This window comes from Oxyura jamaicensis, chromosome 24 (genome assembly GCF_011077185.1).
Source record: "Oxyura jamaicensis isolate SHBP4307 breed ruddy duck chromosome 24, BPBGC_Ojam_1.0, whole genome shotgun sequence".
In the NCBI taxonomy this organism is placed as follows: domain Eukaryota; kingdom Metazoa; phylum Chordata; class Aves; order Anseriformes; family Anatidae; genus Oxyura; species Oxyura jamaicensis.
In genome coordinates this window covers 1,134,537-1,144,545 of record NC_048916.1, presented here as the reverse complement: position 1 = coordinate 1,144,545, position 10,009 = coordinate 1,134,537, and the positions used below count along the sequence as shown (strand labels likewise).

Below are 10,009 nucleotides of genomic sequence, written 5' to 3'. Positions count from 1 at the left end.
TCTTTCTTTCTTTCTTTCTTTCTTTCTTTCTTTCTTTCTTTCTTTCTAATGGTAAGGATGCTGCAAACTTCCTTGTAAGCTGACCTCTTCTGCAAGTTTTCTGGCGTCAGTGCATTGAAGCATTAAGGGCTGAATCCCATGGCTGTGTCCTCTCACTGTTATATTAAACTTTACTACTAGGATTTCTGGGAGAAAGCAGAGCAGCTGTTCCCAGCCTCCCATTTCATCCAGAAACAAAATGTCCCAGAACAGCACATCTTGGTGTTTGGGCTGCCAGCACTGAGGGGACAGCAAGAGCCTGGGGCTGCCGTAGGACAGGGGCAACCGGATCAAAGCAGGAGCTGCGCAAAGCGGAGATGGGAGCAAACAGAGGGGGAAATCAGGTCCTTGTGGGTGATTTTGGGCTGCAGAGCCGAGGCTCATGCCCAGATCCCAGAGGCTCAGCCAGCTGCCGTGTGCTGGCTGGGCTGGTGGATGCGAGAGGGGCTGGGACCCGGTGCTTCACGGCGCTGCTGGGGCTGCTGGCTGGGGCTCAGCCGAGCAGGAGCTCAGGAAGGCGGTGTGGCAGGGACGTGTGCCGGAGCAGAGCGCATTTCCAGCCTGGAGCCCTCTCCTGGAGGAAACGGCAGCTCCGCAGGACCGGTGCATCCTCCTGCATCTCAGGGGCTGGGGGTAGCGCTGGGAGCGTGGGGGTCCCAGCCGGGCTGAGAGGCTCGGGCAGGCCGGGAGGAGGGAGGCAGAGCAGGTAATTTAACCCCAAGCTTTAGGAGTGAGCCTGCTGCAACCTGTGTTTCCGCCTCGTCCCTTTCTCTGCCCAGTCGGGAGAGCGCTCGCCAGCTCTCCGAGCCCTGGCAACCCCCGTCTGTGCACAGCATCCTTGCAGAGCCCCTGCCCTCTGCTAGTGCCTGGGTTAAAGCTGCCTGGGAGGTGATGCAGGATGGGACCATCCACCCCCAGCAGAGGAAGAGGCTGACCCAGAGGCTTGCAGTGCTGCTCAAGTGCTCTCCCCACTACGGGTCTGTGTATAAGAGGAGATTGTTCCAGCCTTTATGCTTTTAAAATAAAGCAGCCTGGCTTCTTTTGGCATGCCTGGTACCAGGAGCATGCGGTGAGGGACACAGCAGGCTGTGCCTGTGGCAGCAGGGGAGCCTGGTGGCTGGATCCTGCCCATGCGTGGGAATGAGGTGGGCACCCAAAAACACAGCCGTGCCTTGGGGTGTGCGCGGCAGCAGGAAACCCAGAGGTGCCCAGGGGACCTGGGAGGAAACAGCAGTTTCTGGCATCAGGCACTGCCAGGCTGAGCTGAGGTTAGGGGCTGTTGCTGGATAAACCTTGCCCAGATCGCGCCCTGAATGCCTTTTTTCTTAGCCTCCCTGCAAGAATAACACCCACCTCACGGGGACTCGGTGGGGCCAGCTGACCCCTGCATAGCACACGGAAACCCCGGGACAGCTTTGCAGAAGCCCCCAGCACAGCAGCAGCCGTGCAGACCCAGCAGCCACCGCCGAGGCCGGGCACCCCGCGGTGGGGTCGTGGCGTGACATCTGCCAGAGGTGGTGGCCCTTCCTGGCTGGCGGTGGCGGCCGGAGCGTGAGCGGCGTGGAGCTCGCCTTTCCCACCGCCCTGGATGCGGGGCTGACCACTCCCCCTCCCTTTGAATAGGCGGCCCTGCCGCAAACACTATGGTATTTCCATCCTCTCCAGCTCCAGCGCAGAGGATAGCACCAGGTAGCTGGGGAGAGATCGGAGACAAGTGTGGGAAGCCGTGGAGGACATAAGCTTTTTCCCTGGTCTTCCAGATAAGTAGTAAGTGGCGGTGGGGAGAGAGTCGCTTTAAACTCTGCTGTGGGCTGTAGGTACCTGTGTTCGTTTTCAGGATACAACTAAGATTTGTTTTGCTGGTGATTTACTTTTTCTCTCCCCATTCCCAGTTTCACCCAGTAACTGATTCATGCGTTTGCTAATGGTACCGCAGGGTCTTATAAATGTCTGAGCTGATGCTTCCCTTAAAAAATCCTTTTTATTGTTATATAGAGAGTACATAAAGTTTATATGCATGTTTTGGAGAATGCTATTGTGTGCCTCATCTAGGCAGAAGGCTGCGCCTTGGCATTATTACAGTGGATTGCATTTGCAGTTCCTCCTATTTTTTTGAGTCAGGTTTTTGTTTTCTGGGTGGTGGTTTGTTGGTATCTGCTGTGAGGAGGGGGAGAGGCGAGGTGCCCGGGCTCAGATGCTCGCTCAGCTCACTGCAGCCAGTGCAACCGGGAGCACAGACACACGGATGGGGAACGGACAGGCTGATGTTCACCGCTCAGGTGGGGCTCGTTTCTTCCTAGGGAGATGATATAGGGGGCTCGCTGCTGCAGTTCTGCGTGTTTTCAATAGCAAAGGCATCCCCGAAAGGGCAGAAAATGCCACAGGTGCCAGTGTCTGCATTCGGTAGGAGCTGGAGCCAGGAGCCCTGAGTGTGGCAGCCGTGGGGATTTGCGGCTGTGCTGCTGCGGTTCCTTGGGAAGGGCACAATCCTGCACCCCTCGCCCAGCCACAAGGAGCCAGCAGGAGCCGCGAGTCCCTGAGACACGCACCCAAGGCCTTCCCCCTTCCCTTTAGCCTCTAAATCCTCACTTTGCATGTGGCCACTCACTCGGTATTGCAGTTACCATCAACTTCCCATCCTGTGCTGTCAACTGACACCTTTGGGGGCTGTGGGCTGGGTCCGGAGCTGTTTCCTGGTTGCAGCCTCATTCATGCTGCCTCTAATCCGGCTGTGTTTTGGAGCTCGCCCCTGCCTGTCCTGTAAACAATTTTCTGGCAAGCCAGGTATTTGGGGCTACCCAGATATTTGCACCTTGGGCAGCAGGGAATGGCTGCGCTCATCCAGTGGTTGTGAGGTTTTTTGGAAGATTGCAGAGTGTTTTGTGCACCTGGCATTAGGACCTGTGCATGTCCCCAGCCCTCAGCTTCACCACTGGGCTTTCAGGGTACCACGCACATCCCCAAACCAGAAAACGCCCCTGCGCTATTGTCACCTTTTTACATCTGGCAATGTACAGAGAAACTGGTTTCTCTTTTCTAACTTTCTACAGCTGTTTGAATACTTAATGCTTAGCGTTTTCAAAACACCAGCAGATTTGGGCATTCTGGTCCCAAGCATCCTTCCACGGGTCAAACAGGGAGTCTGGAGCAAAACTCCGCAGCACAGCCAGCCTTTGATCACACAGGGCAGTTTGGGCTCTGTGACATGGGCAGGGCATGTTCCTCGTGGGGCCAGATCCTTGGGGAACCCTTGCAGAACAGCAAGAAACGTATCCTATTCTTTCCCCATTTGCTTTGCCCCACCTGGGGATCTGGCCCATGACGCTGTGCTGTAAGTCTGTTATTCCACAGAGGGAAATACATGAGTGAAATAACAGATGACCTAATTAACCCCCCCCCCACCCATTCACATCTTCCTGCCGCTGCAGATAGCTGCTCTGATCCAGGAGCAGCAGTGTGATTATTGGCAACCGCCTCCCTGCTTTAGCATCCCACCCAAACCCCCTCCTCGGCACCACCTGCAGGTGTCACTTGGCCATAGATGTGGTGATGCCATCGGTGGTGGCATTACCTTAGCTAAACTATAATACAGAAGCTTAGTAATAAATGAATGATCAGGGTAAAGGAGAAGTCTAAAGCAGAAAGCAGCTCACACCCAAGCGCAGAGAACAAGGGTGTGTGCGTGTGCCCATGAGACTGATCTGAACCACAACCGTGCTGGTGCTGCTTTGTCAGCAGCCATCCTGCCCAGCTAGGGTTTGTCTGGCCAAGTATGCAGGCTGCTGAGGCGCCACCAAATCTCCTTCGGGTCTGGCACCTACTGAGAAAAGCAAAGGCACAGCGTTAGCACAGCGAGTGATGTGCAGACAGGCGGCCCCCTGCCCCGTGAGCTGCACCAGACCCAGACCCAGCACCGACAAACTTCTTGGGGCAGCACCAACCCCGCTGCAGTCACTGCTGCAAAGTTAAGGTAGAGGCTTAGGGGCACAGGTACTCAGCCTCTCACCCTCACTTTCTCTGTATGAGCTTGGGCAAGTCCTTTATTCTCCATGAGCATTTACTGAAGGCGCAGAAAGACAATCAGTATATTGCTCTATTTACCATAGCACCATTATTTCCCACCCTGCCTGGCTTCCCTTCAGTAAATGAAGTATTATCTTTGAGAACGCTGCAAAGTTTCTAAATCAGAAAAAAATGTAGGAGCCCCTGATATGAAGCAGAGACAGGAGGTGGCCGATCTGTTAAAAAGTGTGTTTTGTAAATAGCTGGCAGCAAGAGAAACATGCTCATTTCTATTGCTTGTATCCCTGCACCAGGGATGCTCCTTTTATTTTAAGCTGGTGCCAGGGTTTGATGAATTGAATGAGCTTTTTAACATGCCAACAGATCAACAAACACTATTCCCCCTGAGAACTGAGTTGGCAGGCAGCCTGGAAAGCATTAGGGTTTCAAGGGTTAAAACCTTGCGGAAGAATGTCATTTCCATGAGCTATTTTCCCCACCCCCTCAAAGATGATAAATTATTACTTGATGAAAAAATAAAATGGCTATCACTAAGCAACTTTGGGGCAGCGAGCTGCCAGCCCGTGGAGGATGGGCACGTCGGAGGTGCTCCTTTGCATTTTTGAAGTCTTCACTCCCATTCTTGAAACAGAAATATTTCGATGGGGTTACAGATGCTGCCCTTTCCTCCTAACTCCCCATCTAACCCCAAGGAAAGGGAACCTTGTTGGTTTACTGGGATGGAAAAAAGCACCCAAATGCTGCTCTGCAGTTGTCCCAGTCGTGCTGCCCTTTAGTGAGACCTCTGCTGGGCTGCCAGCCTGGGGATGGAGGATGTGGCATGGGCAGAAGCCTGGCCTGGGCCGACAGCTCGGAAACTGGGGAGCACTCTGAGCCATGGGGTCTTACAGAACACAGGGAGACCAGCGCACAGGGTGTTAAACTGGGAAATAGAGATGGGAATCTCGTCTCTGCCACAGGAAAGTCACTGTGGTCTCGCTCAGCTTCCCTTTCCCCATCCTTCAAACAATATAATACTTAGAAACTACAAGGGAATCTTGTAAAGGGTCTTCAGGTGTCCAATAGGTACAGTTCGCCTTAGCTTTATGTACCTTTTACACCTTTCCCTAATGTCACAGGGGTGTGCAGTTAACCAGGACAAATCATTTTTCCCTTTTTAAACTAAGCTTGGTAATTTGTTTTAAAGACATCTCATGTAAAAGAGGAGGAAACGACGTTGAAATGAAATTAAAACTTTAATTTGGTTTAGAAATGACCCAAGAGTCTAATAGCTTCGGCTGGTAGTTGATCAAGCCCCAGAATAAATGCTGCTTTTCCCACACATGTTTTCACAATAAGACAGGAATAATAAGAGCAAACAATAAGACTGAAGTCAAGCTGTTAAGTCATTAAGGATTTTACCAAATGGCTCTGATTCCCCTCTATTTATTAACAGTCCGCAGTGAGCTGTGGACCTTGATTATCTCAGTGTAAATCTGCAGTGATTTCCTTAATTTTGGCCAAGTTACCTGACACAAAGAATGCTATCATTTAATTCAGTTCAGCTGCAAGCTCCTGAGTGGTCATTAAAGCTATCTAATGGCATCCAAGGGGAGGAGAGGAACTATTTATGCTCTTATTAGAGAAAGCTCAAGAGAAGAAAAATATGGCTTGAACATCAGGGAAACTTGCTGACAGTGAGAGATGTATTGGGCTGTGAAGCACTTTCCTATGGGAAGTGGTGGAAGTTCTGTTAAAATTAGCCTGGACAAAGCACTCCTGAGCTCCCTTTCTGCTTTTGTCTTGCCTCCTGTTGCTGGCTTTACACACCTAATTTTCCAGAGCACAATTTGTCTTCTGTCTGCATGGACTCTGCTCGCCTGCCTTTTCCTAGCAGAGCTTGTCTTCCATCTCTCTTTCACTGTCTAAAAATCTGCATCAGGCTGCTGTGTGTGTGTGTGTGTGTGACTGAATTTAACTTGCATTTGGACTGGAGCTGCCTTAAACTGCCAGGGGTGGAGGTGTGACCGACTGCTAAATTTGCACTGTATTTCTGCCCCCCAAATTGTTCTTTCTAGCAGTAAACTTGCCTTGAGCACAGTGTGCAGGGGAAGAGAAACAGAAGAGTAAGCTGTCCTTGGGAATTTATTGGAGGCCCCGGACTCTGTCTAGAGATGATAACTCCTCTTGTGCAGTGCGGGGCTGAGGAGGGAGCTGCTGGTACTGTATTGCAGCTCTGTAGGGATCTTATTGATATTCTATATTGCGTGAAGCCTTGTCCTGGGTGTCAGGAGGGGTTAGTGCTTCTCCTGTGACTGAAGTGTGTACTGCTCTGAGCATCGACGCGTGGTACTTGGCTGGAGGGTTCAACTGGCAACGGTATCTTGGAAGAAAAAAAAAAAAAAGACACACACACAAACAACATTCAGTGAGGCTTGAAAACAATTTATGAGAACCGGTGTGACTTTGGTGACTTGATCAAAGGAGAAAAACAAAGCCAAGCCCCAACTGCCTACTGCACAAGCTGCAAAGCAGGAAAAAGAGCTGCTTGTGGGTACTGCTGGTTCAGTGCCGTAACTCCTTGCTCTCAGGCGTGTGTGCTATTGAAGTAGGTGGACTGGGCTGAAGATTTCTCTGTCTCCCTTCATTTGCCAGTGTCTGTCATGTTTTGATCCAAACAGTTTGGTAGCACTAGTCCACGCCTCAGAGCATAACGGAGATCAGTCGTGTCTAGGTGAGATGGTTATGCTTGTTTAAGGCTACGAGCAGGGGACAGGCATGTGACTGAATGGGACGAGGTGACTTTCCCTTCGTTAGCTGTCACGTAACCGGGCTCCATGCACCTTCTTTGTTTTCTCCAGCTGCAGTGAGATTAAGCAAACATGTTTTAACGCCTAGTTAGAGCAGGCTGGGAGGGTGTGCTCAGATGCTAAGATTAGTTAAGGCTTCGCAGCCACAGTATCTTGCAATATGTGTGCTTTTGGGTTTGCTCTAAGTGCAAAGAGAAACGGGGTTGTTGTTCTTTCACCACATTGGTAGTTTTCAGCTTTGAGAATTAAAAAGAGAAGTAAAAAAACAAAAAAAAAATGGTGTTACAGCAAAAGTTAGTAATAATAAGCAGGAAATGATGATAATAATTTAATACACATACACATGCAGGTGTTTCACATTTGGCCATTAGTCACACTGCCTGGTGGGAGACTATCTGCAGTCCCTGTTTGCTGAAGCAGTGAGTGAGGCACGGCGGAGGCAGGCTCTGCCCTTGGCCTCGATGTTTGCTGGCCCGGGCAGCAGCGGAGCCCCCAGCCCTGCGAGCAGGGAAGATGCAGGGGGAGGCTGGCGGTGCCTCTGGGGGCTACTTGTGGGTGCAGCACAGAGGTGGAGGCTGATGGTAACGTGGCTATGGCTGAATGACGACTCGGCTGAGGGTTTGCACCTGCAGCAGTTACAGTTGGTAGCACAGGAGGTCTGCAGAAATCCAAGGGCAGGTTATTCTGGAGGAGATGGAGTTGCTGTGTCCTCGGAGAGGTTAAAGCAGCGGCAGCTCCTCTGTCTCTTGGGCTATGCCCTGTATTAGTGTGATGAAAATAGCCATTCCCTTTGGCTCCAAGTCATATCCTGCTTGAGTGAGCCCTTCTGAGCTCAGGCAACTCCCCTTTTACTATTTCCTCCCAGCACCTTTGTTATATCATTCAAAGCACAGAAAGTTCACTGGCCTTGTGTTCTCTGCTGTACATTTAAAGGAGAGGAGGTAAAATATCTACTTATTGGAAAACAGAGCTAGATTTCAGCTACTCAGCTCTGAAAATGGGCTAACCAGTGATTAAAAATTGCATCCAGCAAATAGCACCAGAGGGAGGACTTGCTCAGAGGAGTACATCCCATGAGGAGTACATCACATGGCAGGAATTACATTAGTCAGGAATATGAACCTGGGTCTCAGCAATACAGGGGAGATCTTTAGCAAGGGGGACTGATGCTAATTCAGGTAAACAAAAGATGTTTCTGGAAAACAGAGTTTTTTGGTGAGTTTTTTTGGTTTGGATGAAATTTTTACAGGAAAGGTGTTGATCTCAACATATTGGAGGGGTGGGGGGGGGGGAAATTGGCAACAATTTCCCACTGGTTCTCCAGCAAAGGAAATATGATCTCATCCACCCTCAGAGCAGCTCCGTCAGCTTCCAGGTGATAATTCATTCAGCATTGTCCAGCTCCCATCAGTTTACACTAATGGATTTGTATTCGCGTTGTTGATATGTACACATCCAATCACAACACCAATTATTAATACAGATTTTTTTCCCTTTTACTTTTCCAGCTTAAAGTCATTAAGATGATAGCCTGGTCCCACCCTAATATGGCTGTGAGAAAACACAGGTTATACAGTGGGTCTAGCTGCTGCTGTCAATTTTTATGCCATGCCAGACTCCTGCAGCAGAGCATCTAATGTCTGTCTCTATTTCTGCAGGCACCTCAGAGATGATGAGTTACTATATGGACACAGCCATTGGCAGTGCAGGCCCTTATCCTTTGGCTCGCCCTGGAGTGATGGTAAGAAGAGAGGCTGGGTTATTTTTCTATCTCTAGCACTGGGTTTTCTCTTTGGCTGCTGTGACATTGCCAGACCATTCATTGACACGGCTCGGTGTTGACCGCTAAATCGTTCCAAGGTTTCATGTAGTTCAGAGCAGTGTCCAAATGCTGAGTGTTTACCCAGAGCTTATCTCAACCTCTCGAGCTTGCAAACCCAAGCTGGAAATAGGATCGCTGCATCGGATTTCCTGTGCTTGTCGTCAGAGGAGGATTGTTAGGGTAACCATTGTCCCACAGCCTCCGCTCTCCGCACTGACCTTCACCTGCTGTGGATGAATGCAGCGGCATCAGCACAAAGCAGATCAAGCTTTGGAAAAGCTTTGGTTGGTTTGGCTGGAGTTTTTTTGGACAAATATGGGGCTTCCTCTCCCCAGGCAGTTCCTGTCTCTTTGTGCAGTTGACGGGTGGTTGCGTGTAATATACGTTACAGTGTGGTGTCGGGCATGCCCGTGCCAACTGCCAGCAGCTGTGGGATGGGTTTGACATTGCCTCGCGTTGCTCCTGAGCTGGGACTGTGCTTTCTTTTTGCTGCCCGTCATCTTATGTTTATACATGACCTTTATTTAGAGAAATCACAGTAATGGACATTTGTCCAAAGAAATAATGGCTACTGTTAAAGATCCTAGATGAAGTTGGATGTAAGCCATAACTGAGCTGACACAGCAGAGGATACAGACAACTTGCTAGAAAGAAAAATTTTCACCAAATTAGGAAGAAAAGGCCACTATGACACATGAAAAATGTCTAATACAGCTTGATATCTTCCTTTTAAATGATTCCAATAATGCATTCGGCATTTAAATATTGATTGGAAATGAAGCAAAAGTATTTCTGTGTGGGGAAATAACAATAAATTACTGAAAACATCCTGAATTTATTTACAGGTTTCACTACATGTATGTATATGTTATTCTCTTATCAATGAATACATATATATGTAAAATCCTATATGTATTATACATGCACTTACATCTATGTATGCATATATGCCATGTATTTTTATAGGGTATATGTGTATATACAGCTGTATATATAAAAATTATATCCGTGATTACTTCCATATATCTATATATGCTTGTGTATGTATATATAAATTTTTACACATCCATATAAACAAGGATGTGGATTACACATAGTGACAATCCCAACCTAGGACTATATACGTGCCTACATAACACATGATCCATCCATACATCTGTATGGTATAAGTAATGTATATAGGCATAAGCATCTAACAGTCTATTATGTGAAATATATGCAATAATACATGTTTATGCACATATATACATTTATATGTGTACCTAACTATCAGTAAGATAAATAATAATCACAACAATAACAAACACAATCAATGTAAGCATCAATGTGGCCATGA

At 48.8% G+C, this 10,009-nt stretch overlaps 1 protein-coding gene across 9 annotated transcripts in view; it reads left to right on the top strand.

The window, feature by feature from the left end:
• The first annotated feature begins 1,659 nt into the window (after nucleotides 1–1,659).
• Nucleotides 1,660–10,009, top strand: part of ETS1 (ETS proto-oncogene 1, transcription factor) — a 77,007-nt gene continuing 68,657 nt past the window's right edge. For 2 of the 9 annotated variants that reach the window (XM_035346089.1, XM_035346082.1), the window contains exons 1-2: nucleotides 1,660–1,806; nucleotides 8,510–8,592. In XM_035346089.1, the coding sequence (XP_035201980.1) occupies nucleotides 8,521–8,592 (72 nt within the window). In that variant the 5' untranslated portion in view covers nucleotides 1,660–1,806; nucleotides 8,510–8,520. Of the gene's footprint in view, nucleotides 1,807–5,749; nucleotides 6,219–7,875; nucleotides 8,030–8,100; nucleotides 8,227–8,509; nucleotides 8,593–10,009 lie in introns of those variants that run through there. The other 7 variants (XM_035346088.1, XM_035346084.1, XM_035346087.1 and 4 more) reach the window with 6 other exon arrangements.